This window comes from Vulpes lagopus, chromosome 2, assembly GCF_018345385.1.
Source record: "Vulpes lagopus strain Blue_001 chromosome 2, ASM1834538v1, whole genome shotgun sequence".
NCBI lineage: Eukaryota > Metazoa > Chordata > Mammalia > Carnivora > Canidae > Vulpes > Vulpes lagopus.
The window spans coordinates 31286153-31310678 of NC_054825.1; the positions used below are offsets into that span (position 1 = coordinate 31286153).

Genomic DNA, 24526 nt, shown 5'->3' on the forward strand with positions numbered 1-24526 from the left:
AGTCTTGCTTTCTTTTACTTGTCCTGTCTTTATTCAGCAACTGAGAAAAGTGACAGCCAAGATTTGGATTTGGTTGTCATGTTCTATTTAAGGGAAAAGGAAGTTGCAGAAACATACCTGTGTGATGGGGGAAAAATGGATATAGTAAAATTTTTATCCTTATGAAATTAACATATTAAAATTTTTTGAAATTAGAGGAAAGTAGAAATAGAGTCACCAGGCTACTACTCTGTCTTTTGGCCTTTGTTCACAATTTTAAAAACAGAGTTCTCAATATTCTGTTTTTCTTGATATAATCTTATATTTATTCTCTCAGACAGAGTCCCTTTACCCCATGGACTTTGTAACTTTCCATTTTATAACATATTTTTTCTATTATAAAAGTATATGTGCTTAATACTGAAAAGTTGAAGAATACAGCCAAGGTAAAGAAAAGTGAATAGAAAATTGCCCATATGCCTCAAAGGAAATCAGTGATTTCTGTATTTTTTTGCATCTTATGTACATAGCTTTGTATAGTCTTATAGGCCACTTTCATTATCTAGAAGATACCTATGAGTATTTTCCCATGTTAATAAATATTCTTTTACAACATAATGCTTAATGGTTGCAAGGTAATCCATTGTATCATAATTTATAAAACCAGTTCCTTGTGTTGGACTTGTATCTTCTATAAATCATATTGTTTAAAGCTGCATTATATTCCATTGAAAAGAAGTATCATCTTTTAATTTTTCATCTCATTGTTATGTATTTATATGATTTTGATTTCTTACTGTCTTATTTTAAGTTATAATATATCAAGCATCTTTATGCATGCATGTATTTAGGAGCATTTCTTCAAGATGGAATCCCTGAGCCGATAGACATTTTTAAGGATCCTGGAAAATAAGCAAGGCTTACTTGCTTCCTGAAATATTACTCCTATCAAGTTTGCTGTGTCATTACCAACTCTAGGCATTGTCATTTAAAGTTATCTTTGCTAATTTGATGTCTTTTTATAGAGTAGCCCATTGTTTTAATTTGCATTTCTTTGATTACTAGCAAGGCTGAATATTTTTCCATGTTCTCTACTTGTTGCATTTCCTCTTTTGTGAATCGAATCTTTGTGGTTGGTGTATTTTTAATTTTTTCTTTCCCCCTCAAAACCCCTTCCTGTGATAGAAAAGAGAAAGAGCACATAATAATGACAGCAACAGAGCCAGTGAATCAATTCTCCCAAGTCCCATGTTGTGGAAGCACTGTGTTCCACCTGCCAGGATCTTTCCCCACCTTGTGGCAACTGCTGTCCTTGTGCTTTAAACTCAACTCTTCTTCCTGTTTATCATGGTCCTGGGCCTACTCTAGTGAACAAAGCTGATGAAAATCTTCCAAATATTAAATTGTGGACCTGGTGAGGACAATTCCTCAGACTCAGAGGCCTCTCCTGTGCTAGTTGGCTCACTTGTCACTTTTACCCTTCCCCTCACTTCTCTATCCCTTACCTACCTCCCAAATCTTCCTTCCATCCTCTGGTTAATTTCTTAACCGTTAAGGTGAATCCGTGAACACTTTCTCCTGGACCCTTGTTTTTCCTGGGCACATTCATGGTATTTTTTTTTTTCTTCTGTTTAGGCTTTTCATCTGGGAATGTTTCCTTGAAGATCTATTCCGGGGATTTAGTGGTGTGTGAAACTGTTATCAGCTATTATACTGACATGGAAGAAATTGGGAATTTATTGTCCAATGCTGCCAATCCTGTGGAGTTCATGTGTCAGGTAGGGATGGTGAAAGGAAAGCTCAATTTTCTGGACATGTAGTTTCTGCTCATGATTTTTCAGCCTTGAATCTGCTGGATTGAAAATTCTTCACTTTTGTATTTAGGCCTTTAAAATTGTGCCCTACAACACAGAGACCCTCGATAAACTGCTGACAGAGTCTCTGAAGAACAACATCCCTGCGAGTGGACTACACCTCTTTGGAATTAACCAGCTGGAAGAAGAGGATATGATGACAAGTAAGTCAAAAGTCAAAGCTCAGGGGGTACCTGGGTGGCTGAGTGGTTGAGCATCTGCCTTTGGCTCAGGTCATGATCCCGGGGTCTGAGGATAGAGTCCCCGCATCAGGCTCCCCACAGGGAGCCTGCTTCTCCCTCTGCCTATGCTCTGCCTCTCTCTGTGTCTCTCATGAATAAATAAATAAAATCTTAAAAAAAAAAAAAGCCAAAGTGCAGGAAAGCAGCCATGGGTTGATTGTAGTTTGTTGGCTTCAGTGTCCAGTCACCCTGTGTTTGTACTTTGCTCATTCCTGCCCTGTAGCTTATTCTTGGAGAACAATTCCTTCCTGGCTAGCTAGAGAGTCTTCTCAGTTGGAAATCTGCATACCTCGACCTCATGCTAAACATAAACATCCTTTGTGGTTCCCATTTGCCTTCTAGATAAAGTCCAAACTCATAACATGTGTCCAAGCCCTTCCCAAGGGGTTGGGAAGGGGTTTCTGCTGGATTTCTGCCCTCATCTCTCTCTCTCTCCCCTCTATCCCTGGGCTCTGCTCTACAGGAAGTATTAACTTCTTTCACCTGATGAAAATTCTGCCTGCCTCTTGCTACCTGAACTCATGGGAATGCAGTTTCTTCCTGTCCTTCTTGGTTGCTATGCACCTGGCTAACTGCTCTCCACCTCCCTACAGTGGCTTAGGTAGCACTTCCTCAGGAAGACCTTTCTGAACCTCTGGTAGGTTCTAGGTTCTGTCTATGTGCTGTGGGCTCCTCTAGCATGCCAGGTGCCCTCTGTGCTAGTTCTCCTCAGCTTGTCTGTCTGCTCTGCTAGGCTACCAGCTCAGGTGGCTAAATGCAGGCTCAAAACAAACATTTGTTCAATGAGGGACAAGCAGTCTTGTGTGTACATGTGACATGCTGGGAGCTGGGATAACGTCTTATGTGAGGATGGTGCCTGGTGGGCTGGACAGAATGCCTGTTAGGGTGCTTTTGTGGATACCATTCCTCCTTCACATTGCATGAAACCTGGTTGCCCTCTGCCTATGTCCCGTCCTTTCATAGCCAAGAGAGCCAGAAGGATGGGGTTATATTACTCTCAAGTCTTTCTCCCAGGGGCATTCTCTTGTTACCTCTCCCCATTTTTCTACTGTGGAATATTCTTGCATTACTTTCAGCAGTGTTAGTATTCTCTGTTCTTAAACTTGGGGCTCAGGAAGGAGTATCTCATAGCCTGCCAATGTGGGGTCCTAGGGACTTTTTCAGACCCTTAATCCCCAGATGAATAGGAAGCTTGGTTTGTTTTATTAAAAAAAAGGTGGGGGGGCAGCCGGGTGGCTCAGTGGTTTAGCGCCACCTTCGGCCCAGGTTGTGGTCCTGGAGACCCGGGATCGAGTCCCACGTTGGGCTCCCTGCATGGAGCCTGCTTCTCCCTCTGCCTGTGTCTCTGCACCCCCCCTCGCTCTGTGTCTCTCATGAATAAATAAAATCTTAAAAAAAAATCTGTATGTGTATATGTGTGTGTACATAAAAGTATATGTCTCTATCGCTGTTGAGTTTAGAAATCAATTTTTATGAAAACAAACAAAAGAAAGATTTGTCCCCAACTCTACAACACATACATGTCTATTTTCTTGATAGGCTTGCTGTATCCAGATATTAGTAGATAGAAGGGGTTACAGGGATCCAAGGACCCTAAGCCATGGGAACACTTTGTTTCCCATGAATTAGAGGGTTAATGGACATGCTGCAGTTCAGGTGTATTAATACCAACATTCAAAACCTTAAACAAAGAACTCACTGAATACCATCTTATTAATCCTCCCAGCCCTTTTGAGATAGTTTGGAAATATCTTCTAGTTCAAAACTGAGGGCCACGGAAAGGCTAATTAACATACCTAGGATTATTTGGCATACTTTATGAAATTTGGAATAAGAGCTAAGAAGTTGGACTTCTTTTTTTTTTAATCAGCACAAAGCAATTGTTTTAAAGTGTTACAAAATATGCAGAGAAGGTCAAAACATGACTCCTGTTATACTTTGTGGCTGCTACTTAAGCCTTCAGAAAATCAGCATATTTTGAATTAGTATCATTTTTCAGGATTCTTTGATACTTTTATTTATTTATTCTTTTTTAAAGATTTATTTATTCATGAGAGACACAGAGACACAGGCAGAGGGAGAAGCAGGCTCCATGCAGGGAGCCTGAAGTGCGATTTGATCCCCAGACTCCAGGATCACACCCTGGGCTGAAGGCAGACACTCAACCGCTGAGCCACCCAGGGATCCTCTCTTTGATACTTTTAGAGAAAGAATGTAGGATATTAATTATTAGATTTGCTAATTAATGAGCATATCATTTCTTCTGTCATCTGAGGGCATAATCTTCAGTTGTGCCTCAAAGGAAGCTGTCAGATATTAGGTCAGTCAACCAAGAAGTAATAATCGAGTGCCTGCTGGCTGCCGTGGTGGGCTTGCCAGCTTTGTCTCCATGAACAAGGGTGCCTGTGCCTTCATTTTTTTTTGTCCATTGTTTTCCTTAACACTTTTTCAGATCAAAGGAATGAAGAGTTGCCCACCCTGTTGCATTTTGCTGCGAAATACGGACTGAAGAACCTCACTGCCTTGTTGCTCACCTGCCCAGGGGCCCTGCAGGCATATAGTGTGGCCAACAAGCATGGCCACTATCCCAACACAATTGCTGAGAAACATGGCTTCAGGGACCTGCGGCAGTTCATCGATGAGTATGTGGTAAGGTCAAGGTGGGAGAGGCCCTAGGAATGGAGATGTACTATGTGGTCCTAGGGCTACCTTTTCACTAGAGACATGATTAGATTTCATCTCTATCTAGCATGTGCTCATGTGCCTCATCTCTGGCAGGGCAAGTATGTGTGGGCTTAAGAGTTGAGCCCTGGAGTCACATGGGTCCACATTCCTGTGCCAAAACTTGTCAGCCATGTGACTTTGGACAAATCAGGTACCCGCTCTCTTTTAGTTTCCTGATGTACAGAAGGAGGGTAATGCTAGTTCTGCTCATAAGATTGTTTTCAGGATAAAAGGAAATAATGTATATAAAGCACTGAGGTCCACCCTGAAAGAAAAAAGAGTAAATCTGCTGAACGTTGATGTGGGTCCCTCTTCCCCACCCGAATACCATCTCCAAGGTACTTTGGTGGGATGCTCCCAGCTGCCTCGCCCATTCTCATATCTGGGTGAACTGTTAGGATTGGTTCTGTCCTTAGCAGAGACTGCAGGAGAGCTCTGCACAGCAAAGCTCTGCTTCAGGAGGCCAACTGTGAGGCTCCCCCTTATGCTAATGGCCTATCTCTCTTCCTGAGTCTCTGCCTATCTTATGAGAGATACGCCCAATTTATTTGCTCATCTGATTTTGGACCCCCAGGTCCTCCTTGATCATTGACTTCTGAGAATTTCTTTGAGTGTCATCTCATCCCGTGCCTAGGCTTTATTCCATGCCCCAATGTCGCTTCTCTTGTCTTGGAGACCTGTCCTTTCCGACTCCATTCTTTCCTGATTTTCCTTCATCGTCACGAGTCACAGTGAAGACTCTCAGCCTCTCATGGACGGGCTGAGACCTCAAAAGGAACAATAAAGAGTCTAGTCTTGCTCTCTACCTCCATATGGGAGTGAGCCTACACCTCCCCAGCAACTTAACTCTGTACTCTGTATTTGACAGTCTGCAAGGCAGCAATTCACTGAAGCATGGAAGGGGGCCCCTCACAGTTTGGGAGTGATTGTGTCAAACAGTGCAATAGCATGAGTGCCTGTTTTGGGCATCATTGACATAAATGAGGCTAAAAGGTGCTCACAGCCTAGGAGTATTTACTCAGCTTTACTTTGAAGTCAGAAATGTATAAAATGCAGCATATCATTTCCACACCAATAGTTTTTCTTGGGGACATACTGTGTGTTCACAGTCATGATCAGTATTTATTGAATTTATTTGATTGGCAAATGCCGTGTTTCACTTCATGCTCACCACAATCCTTGGAAGTTGACGGTATTGTTATCTGTGTAACAAACAAGGAGAAGGGCTTAGAAAGGCAGAATAATTGTGCCAGCAAGGGTGGAGATAGGATGCAAACCTAATTTGATGCCGGTGCTGAGGCTTGTTATTCTACTGTAGGGAACAGGGAAGTTTAACAATGCCTTTTCAGTTGGCACCAAAATTAATCCGGTTCACATTTCTCATATCTTCTTTGCTCTCCAACCATAATCATCTTTAGCATTGCTTCCAGAAGGTCCCTGCATGTTTTTATGACCTCTAAGAACTGTCCCATTTCCTCTATCCACCACATTGAAACCAAATGCCAGACCTTGAGTCTCCCAGCACTTCACAGCTGTCACCTGGGCCAGTCCTTAGGTCTCATCAGGAAACCAACACATTGTGTGAATAGCAGATTAGCTCTTTTGGGGTAGTGATGATGAAAATGAGGATTTTTGTGGGTTGGTGCTGAAATAAGGATTGTGAAACACTGAAGTTTCTTACCAGGAAAAGTTGTACAGAGGTTTCAGAGAAGCCAACTTTCTGTCTTCACCTCCACAGGGAGGCAGAAGGATAGAGGGCAGCCTGTCTGACTGCAGGGTGCTTCAGCCAAGACTGTCTCTCCTCTGGGCACACAGTGTATCAAACCAAACACTTCAGAGCAGCCTCCTAGAAGGAACAGGGACTGGGCAGTGTGCTTCTGAGGGACATCTGCCTACACATCAGTGCAAGAACATTTTAGCTGCAGCCCTGTTTAGCCCATTTGGATTTCCATCTGGTTGGTCAGTAAGGGTTACAGTCGTGAGTGTCATTTGTTTCTTGTGGAGGAACCAGGGTACAGTAGAAAGGTCAGAAGGCAGGACTGCACGCCCTTGAATAAGGCACTAGGTTTTTCTGAGTTGTGTTTTAGGGAATATTGCAACTTTCTTGAGCAGCTTTGGAAAGGATGACATAAGGTGATATATGTGCGTGACCCACAATAGGTGCTTATTAAAAAGTTTTTAATTTATATTCTCTGGTCATCTGACATTTAATGATCATCTCTTGTGTGCATGACTGCGTGCTTAGTGTTGGGAGAAGATACAAAGATTAAAAAAAAAAAGACAAAACAATCAGAGAAAGACGTGGAACCTAGCCTTTGGGAGCTTTCAGGCTGGTGGGACAGCTGAATGCTGACCTGTATGAACCTTTACTTTGCCTGTCCCAAGCCCACTGAAGGCCTCACTCTACCTAGAAGGCCAGAGTGTCTCCAAGTGCCTGTGAGTCCTATCTTCTCTTTCAGGAAACTGTGGACATGCTGAAGAGTCACATCAAAGAGGAACTGATGCAAGGGGAGGAGGCTGATGCCGTGTATGAGTCCATGGCCCACCTCTCCACAGACCTGCTCATGAAGTGCTCCCTCAACCCCGGCTGTGATGAAGAGCTGTATGAGTCCATGGCTGCCTTTGTCCCAGCTGCCACCGAAGATCTCTGTAAGTAGCACAGCCCAGTTCCACTTCCATCCATTGCTGACACATGGCTTTCTTCATTCTTGTGTGCAGTTGTGGAGGGTGAGGGGAAGTCCCTGGCTTACCACTGCCCCACCCCAGAGAGACGAAGATCCTGTTTTACACAGAGTTAGAGCTGTCATCATGTGCTGTGACAAGCATAATCCTTCTCCAAACTTCCTCTGCTGTGACTGCTGAGTGACTGGAAAGTGTAGGCAAAAGCCTGGAGGTCAGAGTTGAGGGAGGCATTGCTTTGTGATCTGAGGGGCCAAATCTGTGGCTCTCAGCCTTGTCAGTCCTAATAGGCCCTTTCTGTAGCAAACATTTCATAATGCCTTTTGTACCCTGACGTGCCATTTATATATAATATAGACTACCTATGTGTGAAAATTTAGAAATCACATATATGCCCTGATTGAAATAGAGACGTTAAAGGAGAGGAAGGATTCAGTATGGCTCTGCATGAGGACATAATGAGAAAGTCAGCTACAGGCATCTTCACTCAGAATCCCTGACATCACAGCCTCAAATGCTGAACAACCAATGTATGTCTGTTGTATCAGTGACTCGACTACCATCAGCAATATTGGTATCAGGGCCTGGATTTTCCTGAGTGGTAAATATTTCTTCACAGTCTCCTTTCCATGTTCATACTAACTGAATCCCTAAAGATTCCATGCATTTTAAAACCATGCAGAAATACAAATTGTATTTATATATGAAGCTGTTTAGTTTTTAGGCTTAGAAATTTATAGACAGATTTTTTTTTGGGTAGCCTAACTTTAATGGATTAATATATAATAAACTTATTTCTAAAATATCATATCTTTAGGACAGCATTTTTCTTGTAAATTGTTTAACAAATTTTGCCCATTTTTTTGGTGGTTAACTTAATTGTTTTTTTCAATTGTGAAAGTAATACATTCTTATAAAAACTTGAAACAAAATAGAAATGCATAACTGAGTTACTAAAAGTCTGTATGACTCTACCCAAAACCAAGCAATGAGGCACTCCTAATAGTTTGGTGGGGTATTTGTCCATATTTTTCTTTGTGCCTGTTGATATTAAGAAATATACACCTGTTCATATGCATAGAAATGTACATATGCACATATAAGTGCAAATATATATCATAAACAGTTTTCTTAACCTATATATATGACTAATGAAATATTTAGAAATCATGAAGGGCATAAAACACTTCATTGTCCAGGATAGCCCTGCACATTGCAGGGTATCTATATCTTTCCCTGCTAAATACCACTGCAGTAGTCTCGAGACCCCTTATCTGAAGTCTCACTTTCCTGTGGTTAGCTATGGCCCAGAAGCAGTGGATACTCCCTCTGACCTATCTTTAGAAGGTCAGTGGTAGCCCAATGCTACATCACAATGCCTACATCATTTATCTCATCACGTAAGTGTTTTATCATCTGTCATCACAAGAAGGGTAAGTACAGTAAAATATTTGAGAACGAAATAAACCATGTTCACATAACTTTTTTTTTTTTTTTTTTTTTTTGACCTTTGAAATGTCTTTAAGGTTTAATTTCTAGAAATACAGCAGAACAAACATTCCTACTTAACAGGCATTAGAGAATTTGACTGAATTATGAAATGTTCAGTGTGACAAGGTGGACCAAAGAGGCAGAAAACCGAGTCATATGACTTTGCTTTTCAACACAGCGATAGATGATGTCGGCTAGGAAAAATACAAATCTTTGAGTGCTTACCAAATACATCTTTATCTAGTTTTCATTTGGTATACTGTAAAATGGCACATTCCAAAAACTATTATATACAGAGAGTAATCCTTTTCTAATCCTCTGTCCCTATGTTCCCAAGGATATCAACATTAAAGTGTTTATCTACTTGAGCTGAATCAAGCCAATGGCGTAATTTCAATGTGAATCCTTTATTGTCCTGTAAGGTCATGGCATAACTGATTTTATGTAGAACAGGTAGTTCTCATTTCTGAATTAGCTGCTCTGCTCTCTCTCTTCCACATTGAGTACAGTATCCATGGTTATTCCTATGTCCTGCAGTGACCAGCCTCCCCCCACTTCCAGAGGCCGTCTGGGAAAGGAAGTAGAAAGGCTGTATAGGGATGTGTGGTACCCGATTTTCTTCATCCAGTCAAATAAGACCTGTGAACTGCAAGACTTCAAAAATCTTCTTCTCAGGACATTCCCGCTTGGACATCGGAGAGCAACAGTAACTACTTCTTCAGCTGCTTCAGGAGGTTCTTCAGGTAGATTAAGAACCTCCTTCTGCGTAGGCTGCTCAGCAGATGGTGAAATTTTGGTTAGAGGCTTAGGCAAGTTCCTTCTCTTTGCTGCTTCTCTGTTTGATGTTTCAAAAGATGTCTGGCTCTCATTTTCAAGCCCCAAATCTTCGTCACCCCCAAGTTTATGACCGGTGCTTAACTTCCAGGTTTCACCCGTCATCTGATAAAAGCGCTCTTCCAGTTTTCTCAATTTCATTTCCTGGTGAGGTTTTAGAACATTCTCTATGTATCTGCTGGCCTTTTCACCCTGTGCCTCTTGTTGTTTTTTTCTGACAAGTTTTTGCCGTTTCTCATTCTTCTCTTCTTCTTCTTTCAGATATACTTGAGATGATTTAAATGAATTAAGCCATGAGGTAGTCACAGAAATAATTAAAGTAAGAAGAGCAAGGAGTAAGAAAATCCGACCACACAGCAAAATTAGATCTTTAACTCCTAGATCAGGGCTCCCACGCCGGAGCTCCAGACACAAGATGGGGAGAGCAGAGAGGAGGAAAATCCCAACAACCCCACGAGAAGCCATGGTGGGGGGAGCGCGGCGTCCGGGCGGGGCTGTTCACATAACTTTTGTTACAGTATATTGGTTCAGTTGTTCTCTTTTATTATTAGTTATTATTGTTAATTTTCTACTGTGCCTAATTTATAAATGGAACTTTATCATAGGTATGTTTATACAGGGAAAAATATAGTATATTTAGGTTTTGGTACTATCTGTGGTTTCAGGCATCCACTAGGGGTCTTGGCATATGTCCCCCAAGGATAAGGGGAATTACTGTCATTTCCCTCCATCCTGGTGACAACCTAAAACCCCCCTCTTAGATTTTCTTTTTTTTTTTTAATTTTATTTATTTTTATTTTTTTAATAAATTAATTTTTATTGGTGTTCAATTTACCAACATACAGAAAAACAACCAGTGCTCATCCCGTCAAGTGTCCCCCTCAGAGCCCGTCACCCATTCCCCCCCACCCCCCGCCCTCCTCCCCTTCCACCACCCCTAGTTCGTTTCCCAGAGTTAGGAGTCTTTATGTTCTGTCTCCCCCCTCTTAGATTTTCAAAGCTTCCCCTAGAGGGCAGTACTGCTGCCTTTAAGAACCACTGGTCTAAATAATGTTGGACTTTGATGCACAGTTGGAGCAGGAGGACCTACCACAGGCCCTCAAACAGCCTTCTAAATATGTCACTACCAATTGCTATGAAATGCTAAGCACTCTGAAACACTTCCTAAAATTTAGCCTTTCTTCCCTCTGGACTATTCAATAGATTCAAGAAAGGCAAGACAAATACCCATCAACACATCAGCTTTATTGACAGAGGGCTTTCTGGAATGGGCAAGATTGAGTATTGCCAACCTTCAGGCTAAGAAGAAGACAGAGGGACTTTGGGCACACGAGGCAGGGGGGTGAGCTTGAGTCTCCCACCCAGGAAGGGAAAAGCAGGCACCAAGAAGGCACCTTGGAGTAGAGGGTGTGGACAGCTCAGGGGCCGAAGGCAGACTCTGACACCAGCAGGGCCTTTGACATGGCAACCCCAGCACCTGGAAGCTGTGGTTCAGTCGTTGGTAGGTGTTTGCTAGATAAAGTGGCTGCCCCTCTTGGGAAGCAGGGAGAATGAGGGAAAGTTCAGTAGATGCTACCTTCCTGCACCTGACAGGGAGAACTAGAAGTGCTGGAAGAAGCTCTTCTCGAATGAGCCATGACCTAGCAGGGGGGTGAGGAGAGAAGGCATCATCCCTGCATCCACATCCTCTATCTCACTGAATCCTTCAAGCCACATAAAGATGCTTTGATTAACCTGCACTTTATACTTGAGAAAACTGAAGTTGAACAACTTTCTCAAAGTCTCCTAGCTAATAAGTGATAGAGCTCACATTTGAGGTCTCTGTCTCTAGGACTGTATTCCTTATTTCCTGCCAGAAACCTCCAGCTACTGCCATAAGTTTTAGTTGTAGTTTCTTCTAAAGAAGCCATCTAGCAGCTACAGCCATGGCCCCAATGTTAGCTCACCAAGAAGCCCCTGGCACCCTCTGCACTTGCACTTCCATTTATCTCTCTATGGACCCAACAAGTGTTTCTGGAACATCTAATGTGTTTTAGCTGCTTGCCTCTTCTGGGTGTCGGGGAGACAGGAGGGGCCAATACACAGTCCTTTCCAATCTGGAAGAGACCCATTCACGAAAGAACATTTGGAGGATAACTGGTACCTACTTGGAAAGTCAGAGACTGTGTATCCACATTTCTGCCTTGTGTCCTAACTACAGGGTAGTTGAACGGTTAAAGAATCCCCTGCTTCCCTAGCTGTTCTGTATTGACAGAGTGCCTTCACACACCTGGATGCTCCAACACAAGAAATCTCCTCGTCATACCAGTGGAAAGCTGCAGGTTATGCTAAAGGCAGTCACAGGAGGAACAATGAACTTTTCCAGCACTTCCCAAGGCAGTGGAGTGCTATGGAGCAGGCCTAGTTTGTGGCTGTTGGTGACTTGTAGAGTTATATGGGGTCAGGGGGATTCTGGTTGCCCTGGAGCTAGAAGGAGGCCACTAATAGATATGCTGTAAGAATTTGACTGCTCTGTGGATAGAGAAAGGAAACTCACTGCATTTTTCATTTGCCGGATCATATAAACTGCATTTTCTGATTCTAGATATGATTTGTTTTGTGTTTCTGTCTCTGTGGTTTAATCTTAAGAAGGACTATCTTACTGGCCCAGAAGGAGCAGCAACTTGTACCTGGGGAGGAACTATTCATTTTATCACCAGTGATTCTCTAGGAGAGAAACAGTTTAGTTCATAAATAAACAGGAAAAACTGATAAATCTAAGATATGTATTTGCAACACCAATCGGCACAGTAATAACGTGCAGTGTCCACCAGCCCTTTCAAGTAAGTGGACCACTTTGATCTCATCTGTTATTTTGTCCTATCATCCTTGGGCTAGGTGGATAGAATTATCTCCATTTCACAGGGGAGAACACTAAGGCTCAGATTTTACTAGCTTATTTGAGTCCCAATGAGGGAGAACTGGGTCAGGAATCTGGGTCTGCATATTCCCAGAGGCAAGTCTGTCTGCTGTACCACTGGGACAGAGGACTCTCCTGGCCTGTCCTTCTAGGATCTGCATTTGCCAACCTTGGGATGGACACTTAGACAGGAGCTCTTTCCAGATGTCTCAAGAGCCAGGTTTCTTAGTGCTCTACCTTTGTTACCATTCAGTCCTCGAGGCTGAAAGTAAATGTATTAAGGAAAGCAAGTTATGTTTATTCCTACATTTGTTCACAGGATGAGCATTATGGAGTGTAGGCTTTAGACCAGCTCTTTACTACTTCTTTGGGGGTCACTCAAATGTATTGGGACAAATCTGCCTGTTTCTGACTTGAATTTTGGAAAAGGAAGAGTAGTAAGGTCTCCTTCTCCAAAGGGAATCCAAACAGCCACTAGGTAGGAAGGTTATGGGGGAAACTGCCCATGATGAGTAAAGTTGGCAGGGGAGTGATGTTGGCTTCTGACCCTGAGATGTTATCATTCCACTCTGGGCTCTCCTTCCCTGAACTTGCGTAGGTGTACACACACGTACCTGCACACAGTCACTCACACCCCTCACAACTCATGGTCTTTAGTTTAGCTATGCTGCCACCAGGTGGTAACTACATGCCTTTGTTATTAGACCTTCAACTCTGTTCCCCATTCTCTTGAGAATTTTTTGTTAAAGACAGATTTAAACCATCAATTTCCTAACTTTACTATATATTAAGAAATAAATATCTTGGGATCCCTGGGTGGCTCAGGGGTTTGGCGCCTGCCTTCGGCCGAGGCGTGATCCTGGAGTCCCAGGATCAAGTCCCATGTTGGGCTCCCTACATGGAGCCTGCTTCTCCCTCTGCCTCTCATGAATAAATAAATAAAATCTTAAAATAAATAAATAAATAAATAAATAAATATCTTTATTAAGGATAAGTTTATGCAAACACTAAATAGAAATTCAAGCCGTCCAGGGTTGAAACTGACCCAGTGGGGCAAAGGGAGGCTCAAGGCACTTCCTGACTCCCATTGCTCCATGTTTCCCCAGGTGTACAGGACCTGTGTGGGAGATGTAGGCACTTATTGAAAGCATGCTGGATTAAGTGTTTTATTTTTTTTTAAAGATTTTTAAAAATTTCATTTTAGAGAGAGAGAGGAAAAAAAAGAATGAGTGGGGGAAAGGAGTGAGGCAGGGGGAGAGAGAGAAGCAGACTGTCCACTGAGCAGGGAGCCTGACATGGGGCTTGATCTCAGGACCCAGGGATTATGACCTGAACTGAAGGCAGACGCTTAACCTACTGAGCCAGCCAGGTGCCCCTAAATTAAGTGTTTTAAAAGCTAATAAGATAAAATCCCCACCACCAGCAGTGACCATGCTCCCCTCTATACCTGTATAGTCATGGGTCAGGCTCTCCTGGGGGCCCTGCAAGCAAATCACTTTGCACTCTGGTTATGTACATTTTTCTCTGGTTACACACCCCATCTCATGAAGCCTGGATCATCCACGATAGGTACAACAGGTGCTCAACTATTTTTTGAATTTGAAAGTACCAGAAAATAGAAAGTTGTCCTGGATTTTGTGGGGTGGAATAGTTCGTTGACATTCCAGCGCAAGGACTTTTCTGATAGGTGGTGGTGAGTCATCTGATAGACGGCCCTGAGCACGGGATTTCTTGGGGTGAGGTGGGGGAGTAATGGCCCTTCCAGCGCTCCTGGCTGCCTTTCCTTTCCTGTCTCCTCTAATTTGCCCATGCTGTTCCTGCTGCCTGGATTGCCTCTTTTCTCATCTTGGAAAATGCTCAGAGTCCTTCACAAAACCCAGACACTTCCATGTCCATATTCATGTGTTTATTCCTCGCTAATTTGTCCATTCAAACATTCATTCATTCATTCAGCAGTATTGATCCAACCTCTCGTGTGTTTCAATCACTGTGCCAGGCGACAGGGAGTCAGTACTAGATAAGAGGGCAGATCCCTGCCTCCCAGAGCTCTCCTTCTGGCAGGAGAGCTGGATATTAAATAGAAATAACACATAACTAAATAGAGAACTACAAACTGTGACAGTGCTGTGAAGGAAGAGGACACTGTGCACCAAGGGGACAGCTGTGGACGTGGAGAATGAGGGGAAGAGGGTGTGCGACTTAGCAAGTCATGGTGTCCCCTGCACCCCACTTCGAACTCAATTTTGTGGATGGAGTCCTGCCCAGCATAGAGTCTGTGTGCTTGCCAGGTGTGCTGTATTGAGGCATGAGATCCCTGAGACTTGTTGCTTCTCCTAGCCTGTTCATTCTTAGCCTTTCCTGCTTCATTGCTCAGCGCCCCTTACCCCTTGTAATTTCAGATTGCTGTTTCCCTTCTCTTTGTCTCTGTTTCTCTGTCTCTCCCCAGTGTGTGACCATCACTCCCTCTCTCTGCCTCTCTCCCTCTCATCACTTCTCCATTAGGATGTGGGGAGGGTGGACTACCTTGCCGACATGGGCGATGAAAGCACTGTATTCCACCTGAGTGCATATGGCCCCAGTCAGGTTTCAGGTCATTGTCAAATGCTTTCCCATGCTGTTCTTTGCTCTAAGACTCTTTTTTTTGGCTACAAAAATCCTTGCTAAGAAGAAAAATCTTTTGGCCTGCTTTCAGAGTTTGAGAGCCTTTCCAGAATAGCCTCTCAGCATCTGACATTTTACCATATTAGATACTCAGATTAGGTTTTATATTAAATTAACAACACATAATCTGGATTGAGTTTCCACTGCAGCTAAGTGATCTAGATTTATGTCCCCTGAGGAGTATCATATGGGTTTCTTTGAAAATTCATTATTGCTCTTGACTCATTCCTTAATTAAGTGCCTGCCTAGGCTTTCTCTCATCTGTTCAAGCTTCTTTCATTCCAGGGATGGGTTCTTTCTGATTGACTCCCTAAATGAAGTACAGTGTAACTCTGCAGCTGGCTCTTTCCTGAAGGCCGTGGCACCTGGGTCTCCTTAATACATATTTTCTTCTTTCTATGGTCTACTGAAGTGAAAGAACTTTGCACTTTCTCCTAGACCAGCAGGTTTCTGGGCTTTTGAGTTTATTGTTAACTGACAAGTGGGGAAGGTTAAGTGCTTGGAATCTGAAGTATAAACCCTGAGCATCCAGGAATGTAGGGATTTGTTGTTCTGTTTTCCTTTACAAAATGTCCTTGTCTGGAAGCAGGCTGCCTTCACCTCCAGAATTTCCTGTGTATTACAGTTCACTGAGATGATACTCACTATGTGCCTGATTTGTATGTGCGCATGGGGTTATCGCATTTAGAATTTGAGAGAGTCTTATTATGCATGACTCTAAAAAACCTGACTCTTCATTTATTATTACAAAGGTAGTGTCTGTTATTCCTAGGACTTACTACCTACCATAGATATGGCAAATGGTGTTTGAAAAATAATTTCATGTGCCAGGGTAGGTTAGTTGGTATTGAGAGCCTGAGGAGCTGTGCTAAAGATTCTGAGTCCAGAAAGAATGCTATGACTGGTGAGTGTCTGCCTTGAGTATACAGAATAGAGACTCAGAGGTCAATGTATATATTTGCTGTCATTGGTCTAACTCAAAGATATTTATGTTCAATTCAGTATGAAAAGAGTCATTTTATTTAAAATATAAGTGGAAAGAAAGTCATTTTTAGGTAACTTCATTTAAGGCAGTGTGCAATGCCTACATCAGGCCAGGGCTGCTGAGGCCATGTGTGGCCACGATGGACTTACTTGAGTTGAGTGTGCCCTAATCCCTGTGTCATATTGCCCTTGCCAGCCCCGTGTAGGAAGGAAATTTGTGGCAGGCTAACTGTACTGGTACTTGTTTCCATCTGTGGTAGGCAGAGTAGAGCCCCTTAATCTGTGAATGGGCTAGATGACCTGGCAAAGGAGAAGGAGAGTTGCAGATGGAATTCAAGTAGCTACTCTCCTGGCCTTAAGTTAAGGGGAAATGTCCTGGATTACAGGGATAGACCCTATATATAATACAGGTATAATCACAAAGGTCCTTAGAAGTGGAAGAAGGAATCGGAAAACAGACCAGAGATGACTGTGAGAAGGACTCAGTCCAGCTAAGTTTGGTGCCTGGCATTGCTGGTCTGAAAGAGGGAGGAAGAGCTCCTGGTGCCAAGGAGTACAGGTGGCCTCTAGAAGCTGGAAGGGGCAAGGAGATCTATTTTCCCCTAGAGCTCCCAGAAAGGAAGGCAGTCCTCTCAAAACTTTGATTTCGGCCCAGTGAGACTCATTTTAGAGTTGTGAACTACAGAATGGTAAGGTAATAAACTTATGTTGTTTTCAGCCACTATGCTTGCAGTAATTTTTTTTACGGCAACAGCAGAAAACTAATACACTATCTAGGTTGCCTCAATATAATAATGGTATCCATTTTTTTTTAATGGTATCCATTAATATTTAGTGCCTCACACTGTTGCTAAATATTTTACAAGCATTGTCTCCATTGGCCCCTACCATTTTCTTATGTGGTAGGTACTATTTATCCCCACTTAACAGATGGAGATACACAAGCTGAGTGATATCAAATATCTTGCCCAAGGACATAGAGCTAGTAAGAGTCAGAGCCGGGGTTTGAGCCCAGTTCTCCAGGATGCCAGAGTCCATGCAGGTACCCCCTACCTCTGGCCCTGATGTTGACCTGCACTAGTCATTCAGTCAGTGGCCAGTGTCTTCATCTCTGTTGCTCACCTGGCTTCAGTTGCTGCCTTTCTCTAACTTGATTTCCCCCTGAATGCAGAGGATTCACTTGGCTCTGGCCCTTGTTAGAGTCTTTACTGCTGATCCCTAGGCTTTCTCCTGTGTCTGCAGACCACCTTCCTTCCCTTTTCTGCACCCTGTGCACATCATGCTCTTCCAGCCATGCCTCACATGTTCTGGATTTAGCCTCTGTCTTTAAGGTTAGCCTCTACCTATAATCCTGGCAGCACAGGATGGGGCCAGAAGGCATTGAAGAGCTGCTAGAATTTCCCCTCGGTGTTCATTGCTAAGCCCACTAATAAAGAACGTGATAGACCTCAGAAAAGCACAGGGTAAACAGGCATGGGGCCTCCAACTCAGGTCTGGACTGCATCAGTAGAGCCTTGGCAAAGGAGGAGAGAAGCCTGCAGCTCTGTCTGTCTGGGACTTGGTGTTCAAGAGCCACGATCCAGAAAATGCCTGGCAAACCTTGTCTGTGAGTCAGATTTCCACACATAATTCTATTATAAAGCATTGGCATTTGTTATCTTAAGAATTCTCCTATGTGGAGCAGCCCTGGCGGCTCGGCAGTTTAGCGCCACCTTCAGCCCAGAGCGTGATCCTGAAGACCCAGGATCTAGTCCCATGTCGGGCTTCCTGCATGGAGCCTGCTTCTCCCTCTGCCTGTGCCTCTCTCTCTCTCTCTCTCTCTCTGTGTGTGTGTGTGTGTGTCTCATGAATAAATAAATAAAATCTTTAAAAAAAAAAAAAAGAATTCTCCTATGCTTCAAGTATATTCAAATATAAAAATGTTAAATGGGTGTAGTTTTTTACTAGGAAATGTAGTATGTGTGATATTTGAGAATATGTGTCAAAATTCAGATATTAGAATGAACTCATAAGCATTTGTTACTCTGAAGGAGATTTGACTTCAAACAAAGTTATTGTTAAGAATAAGTAAAGGCAAAAAAAAAAAAAAAGAATAAATAAAGGCGGGGCACCTGGGTGGCTCAGTCACTTGGGTGTCTGCCTTTTGGCTCAGGTCATGATCCCAGAGTCCTGGTATCAAGCCATGCACTCTGCTCCCTGCTCAGCGGGGAGCCTGCTTCTCTCTTTCCTCCCCTGCTTGCTTGTGTTCTCTCTCACTATCTCTGTCTCTGTCTTTCTTGAATAAGTACAATCTTAAAAAAAAAAAAAAAAGAATAGGTAGGGGCCATCTGGTTGGCACAGTTAAGCATCCAACCCTTGGTTTTGACTCAGGTCATGATCCCAGGGTTATGAGATTAAGCCCTGCATTGGGACTCTGCTCAGTGGGGAGTCTGATTAAGACTTTGTCTTCCTCTCCCTCTGTTCCTCCACTCTCTCTAAAATAAAGAAATAAATCTTAAAAGAAAAAAATGATTAAGTATGAATTGAGTCCTTTTTTTTAAAAAAAAAAAACTGTTCTCTGCTTAGGACATTAGCTTAGGTATATTATTTAATAATAAAGACAATAGGAATAATAGTAGTAGCAGCTAGCATTTTTAGCACTTTCTCTGGGCTAGGCACCGTGCTAGGCATGTGGCCAGCTTCTCATTTAATACGCATGGCAAACCTCTGAGATATATATACTACTCTTATCACCGTTTTACAGACAGGAAAAGAGAAGCTGAGAGGATTTAAACAACTTGACCCAAGATAATCATGGGCAAAGAGTTAAATGTAACAGCTATCATTTCCCCTTCTGCTTGAGAATTTGACCTTCGGTTGCCTTTCCAGCTCTGTTACCCTGGTAACCTGATAAGAGTCCGAATGTCAACTATGTTTCTAGGCAACATTGCCTATGATAAAAATGACCCCTAATTGGTTGGTAAATTGCATCTGGAACTGGGAGGAGCTATATGTGGACTCTAAATACCTGAAAGGGACAGCACACTTTGGGCTTTCCTGAGAACAGTGACTGTCATGCTTAGAGGACCCTGGAAGTGTGCCTGAGGAGTTGCCATGAGAAGTGCTACTCTTGTGGGCCATGAGGATGGCCTTTTCACTAGAGTGGCTCCCTCCACCTGCCTGACACAGATCTCATCTCCCTGCATGTGAGCTGCTGGACTTGGCACAAAGACTGCCCTCAAGGAGGAATGCTCCTGGGCCCTGTCCTGCTGGCCTGTGTCCTGCGTCCTCCTGAGTAGACTGGTGCCCTCAGTCATCTTGTGAGCCTGCATGATCAGGTGGATCTAATACAGTCTGCTTGGTGTCAGACTGATGGGTGTTGAGATCCTCCAGCTAGGAGTGGAAGAATCAAAATTGATCCTAGTCCCGAGCCTCTCTTCATCCTTCCAAGCTCAAGGAGGAGAAATAACTCTACTAAGGTCCCAGGACTAATATTTAGCAGATCCAGTTAAGGTGTGATTACAATATAGAAAGATCTGTTTGTCACAGGTAGGTCATTTTGCCCCACCTTGGTCATAGTACCCAATGTGCATGGCTCACAAGTGTCACTGGAAGGTGACTTGGTACATAGGTGGACAGGGGAGGTAGGTCATCCCTGGGGACTGTGCTTCTTTAGTTTTCCCATTGCATTTTCTTCTCTGCTTTTCAAATCTCCCCACCTCCTCCAGTTCCCCCCTCCTTTTTCAAAAAGAAAAAAAACCTTTATTTTGAACTGCTTTTAGATGAGAGGAAAGTTGCAGAAATGCTAGTGTTCCTGTATACTGTTCATCCAGGTTTCCCTGGTACTAGCGTCTTCTACAACCACAGCATAATTAGTAAAGCCGAATTAACATTGGTGTAGTACCAACACCTGACCTCTAGGCCTTGCTCCTGATGCCCTAGTTTTCCCTACCTCTGCAGGTGGGATGCTAGATACTGATGGGATCTTAGATACTGAGCCTACAGAGGACTCCACAGCGCATGTGGTTATTTCTCCTCCAACTTGTAAAAGTCCCCCAGTCGTTCCTTGTCTTGAGTGTTGATCACCTATTTTCTAGAATGCCCCTCAATTTGTGTTTGTTATATGTTTTCTGTGGTTGGACCGAGGTTGTGAATTTTTGGCAAGAATACGGTAGAAATGGTGCTGTGATCTCCTCAGTGTGTTGTATCAAGGGATCCTGATTTATTTTTTAAAATGAAAACAACTCTGGGTATGTTTCAGAATCAGTTCCTTTATCTCTCTACAGTTTACATTATAGAATTCAGTGGTGACAGAAGAGGTTCCTCATTTGGAATCACAGAGCTTTGGACTAGAGAGTATCAAGCTTTGGACTCTTGACTATAGTCAATGTAATGTCTCCACAATAAACTGAAAAGGTAGAAAAAAGGAATGGATTTTTCTTCTTTTTCAGGTGATACTTCAGGTAACACAAACATGATCTGAGCCCTGTATTTCTTTATATATTTTTTTCAGTAGATTAAAAAGCTAAAGTATAAAAAGGTGAATGGTGAAAAGTCTTTCTCTAGTCCTTGTCCCTCATCTTTTTCGTGCTAGGAAACCGCTGATCTTAATTTCTTACATCTACTTCCAGGGCTTCTTTTTGTATATATAATCAAATACAAATATAGAATCTTATTCTCCCCTTCTTGGGGGCAATAGGTACTATATTGATTTTTCTAAAATATATTTGTTAAAGATTCTGATTAATCAAGAATATGTATTTCTTTTTCCTTTCATTGTTATTATCTCGGGGTTTTTTTTAAAGTACGTATTATAGCCCCCTATGAATCCCCTCTGGAATCCAGTTGTCCCCCTTTCCCTCTCCAGAGGCAACCATTACCATGAATTCAACATTTATCCCTCCCAGCTTGTAATATTTTATAAGCCTTAAAACTTTATATAAACCATATCATACTGAAAAACATCAGTCTGTAACTTTTTCATTCAATATTCTTCATTCAATGATTTTTATTTTATGGTCATAAAATTTGTATTTTAATTATCACAGGAATATGGAAGTTTGAAACAAGGTCCAGTAAGAGCTCTGCTTTGTAATAATGTAATATCTGGTCCCTGGGAAGTTTAAAATCAGTCATTTTTTTATAATTAAAAAAATCAATTAACCTGATAATTGACAAGTGAGCCACAATTTATTTTTTTATTATTTTTATTATTTTTTTTTAATTTTTTTTTCTTTAAAGATTTATTTATTTATTCATTCATGATAGACAGAGAGAGAGAGAGAGAGAGAGGCAGAGACACAGGCAGAGGGAGAAGCAGGCTCCTTGCTGGGAGCCCGACGTGGGACTCGATCCCGGGTCTCCAGGATCGCGCCCTGGGCCAAAGGCAGGCGCTAAACCGCTGTGCCACTCAGGGATCCCCGAATTTATTTTTTTAATATCCTGAAATTATTTTTGCTTTGGAAATCTAATTGTACATATTTGATCATAATTACCTGGATATTTAAGAAAAGTGTTAATAAGGTTTTTTTCATTTATGAAAGCCAAAGAAGCCACTGTGGGTAATATGGAAGACAAAGAAATATATAAAATAGAAAATAAAATGTCCATATTCTATCCTACTTCAGAAATAGCTACTATATGCGTTTTGACATATTTCTCTCTAGTTTTTTCTATGTATATAGAAATATTTTGTTTCAAAACTAGGATTATGTCACATGAAGTTTATTATCCTTAATACTACTCCATGACCATGACCTCTTTTCAGTGACTATTCTTGGGAAATGTGACATAGTTACAGAGAAATCTTCATACAAATCCACCAGATTTTATTTAGCTGGTTCCCAAAGATCAAAGTGATTAGGAAATGGCAAATCTATGTATATTGATTACATTCAAACCATTTTTTCCCAAAGTATACTATTCAACTTCAAACTATTTTGCCTAAGCAAATAAATCCTCAGTAATTATGTGATATGACATAGAGAATGCAATCTTTGATAATATCAAAGGTCTACTTTTAATGCAGGGTTGAAATTTTGCTCCCAAAAAGCATACTTCAGAATCATAAAGTAATAGGGTACTGTTGGTTACTCAGGTTGGAGTAGAAGGTACTGTGCTAACCGAATGGTTTTCACACATGGTTTGGGTCTTTGTGGGTTTATGTTTAATAGTGAAAACCAAGTCAATATGCTTCCTCCTTGTAAATAATCAAGTCCATGGGTGACCTAGAAATAGAGTTCTTGTTGCTATGTTGGTTGAGATGGCACTATATTGATTGAAGTGGCTCCAACATGTTCTTTTTAACTGTTGCATACTGTTCCATTGTTTGAGTAAGCCGCAGTATACCTATTCTTTGTTATTTTTGCTTCCAGTTGTTTTTTGGTTGTTATAAACAATGCTATAGTTATACACTTAAAAATTAAGCCCATTGTTTCAAATGCAGATGAGCATATCTACCTTTGAGACCTGTGGTCTAGGAAAGGGCCTGAGGGTCATGAATGTTACTCTTCTTTATACCTCACACTTACAGGGAGTCCTTATTAAGTAGATAGATAGTTGTTGGATGGATGGATGGATGGATGAATGCAAAGGAAGATGGATAGATTAATTAATTATTGAATTTCTTGGTCCTTTTGATTTGTCAAACCTTGTATATCCATCTGTATAATCTCCTTGCCTATGTGGAATAACAACATATAAACTCTTAGTCTCCTTTTCTTCTAGATGTCGAAATGCTTCAGGCCAGTGCATCTAATCCAATCCCTGGAGATGGTTTCTCTCGGACCAGTAAGGACTCCATGATTCGCAAGTTTTTAGAAGGTAATTTGCAACTGTGAACAGGAAGGCAAAAAGAGGGAAAGAGAAACAAATGTAAGACATTGCCTGTTTCCATATGATGGTTACTCCATTAAAGGAATGGACTGCCACATACCTGGCAGATAGCATGATTGAAGACACTCCATCCCCGTGAGCTTCCCCATTGGCCTGTAACAGTAGGCCAGGAATTCCCACCACTGGAGCCACTCATCTGGATAACAAGCTGCCTTCGACAAGACCTGTTTTAAAATGCATATGTTTCTTTTGACTAAAATTTATTGAGTACTGACTAAGCAAAGTGCTACTCTGGATGTTGGGCTGAAGGACACAGAGGAAAATAAGATGTGATCAGGGCCCTGGTGAAGGTGGAGAACATAGGGGAATATACACAAACATTGTTAAATTGAGCCTGTGCTGTGTCATGGTTAAGAACACAAACACTGATCTGTAGTTCCCCCTTCAGTTGGCTGGAAAACCTTGGACAAATTCTTAACTCCTCTGGGCCTCAGTGTCCTCAGGTGAATGTTGTGAGAATTAAATGAATTATTGTCCATTGGGCCTCAGAGCAGGGCTGGGCATAGAGCAAGCAATGAAGGCTTATGATTGTTTTCATTCTTCTCATTATTATTATCATTGAAGGTCAGAGAAGGAGGGTGTTAAATTGTGTGGCTAATTCCTTAACTCCGTCCAATCATTTATAATTAATGGGGGCAGGGTCTGTTGATGAAGTAGGCATAGAAAGCAGGTGCTAAGAGGATGGATTTCAGGATGGAAGAAGTAGTTCTGACAGTGAAGAGGAAAGAAAAGTTCTAAGTAGTGGTAGATAAACCATAGCCTAGCTAGCTGCCTGTTTTTGTAAATGAAGTTTTCTTGGAACATTTTGTATCCATTCATTTAGTATTGTCTATGGCTGCTTCCACACTGTAAAAGCAGAATTAAGTTCTTGTGTGCATGGGGGTAGGCACCTTGGAAATCACTGTCACTGGTAGGGTAGCCAGCTGTTTACCCAGGACACCTCATTTTGTTGACATAAGACAAGCTTCTCCAGAACTACTCATGCCCTTGTACAAGATGTTCAAAGGCAAACAGGTGGGAGCTTCTTCACTAGTTGGAAACTTTCCCGAAGGCAGAGCCTCAGAACTTAGAGCCCTGGGATGAGTTGGGGCCCCCTGGTTGGTCAGTCCTCTGGACTCAGGATACAGAGAAGCCAAGAGCAGTCTCCCTGCAGCTCAGAAAAGATGCAACTAAAAATCTTCCAATAAATCACTGGATTGGAAATCCCATAGGAAGAAGGCCCAAGCATTATTCATTCCTGTATCTCAAACAGGTATTTAATAAAGATTTGTTGACTGCTGGGGAGAAGAAAGAAGTTAGAGGAGAAC

General features: G+C 42.2%; 2 protein-coding genes across 5 annotated transcripts in view; one reads left to right on the forward strand and one right to left on the reverse strand.

Annotated features, from left to right (window-relative positions):
* The window catches only part of PIK3AP1 (phosphoinositide-3-kinase adaptor protein 1), a 119575-nt gene that overhangs the window by 61792 nt on the left and 33257 nt on the right, over positions 1-24526 (forward strand). The window contains exons 5-9 of the mRNA XM_041729683.1: positions 1615-1757; positions 1864-1996; positions 4527-4723; positions 7258-7447; positions 23052-23147. Coding sequence (XP_041585617.1) covers positions 1615-1757; positions 1864-1996; positions 4527-4723; positions 7258-7447; positions 23052-23147 — 759 coding nt within the window. The remainder of the gene's footprint in view (positions 1-1614; positions 1758-1863; positions 1997-4526; positions 4724-7257; positions 7448-23051; positions 23148-24526) is intronic.
* LOC121476005 (UBX domain-containing protein 8-like) lies at positions 9189-10288 on the reverse strand. Of its 4 annotated transcripts, none has more exons than XM_041729724.1 (2): positions 10180-10288; positions 9189-10056 (listed from the first exon to the last, which is right to left on the reverse strand). In XM_041729724.1, the coding sequence occupies exons 1-2, from the start codon at positions 10265-10267 to the stop codon at positions 9440-9442; spliced, it is 705 nt and encodes a 234-aa protein (XP_041585658.1). In that variant the 5' UTR covers positions 10268-10288; the 3' UTR covers positions 9189-9439. The 4 variants fall into 4 exon arrangements, with proteins under 4 accessions (XP_041585658.1, XP_041585669.1, XP_041585642.1 ...); XM_041729735.1 differs by having other exon boundaries at positions 9189-9723; positions 9862-10285; XM_041729708.1 differs by having other exon boundaries at positions 9189-9681; positions 9724-10285.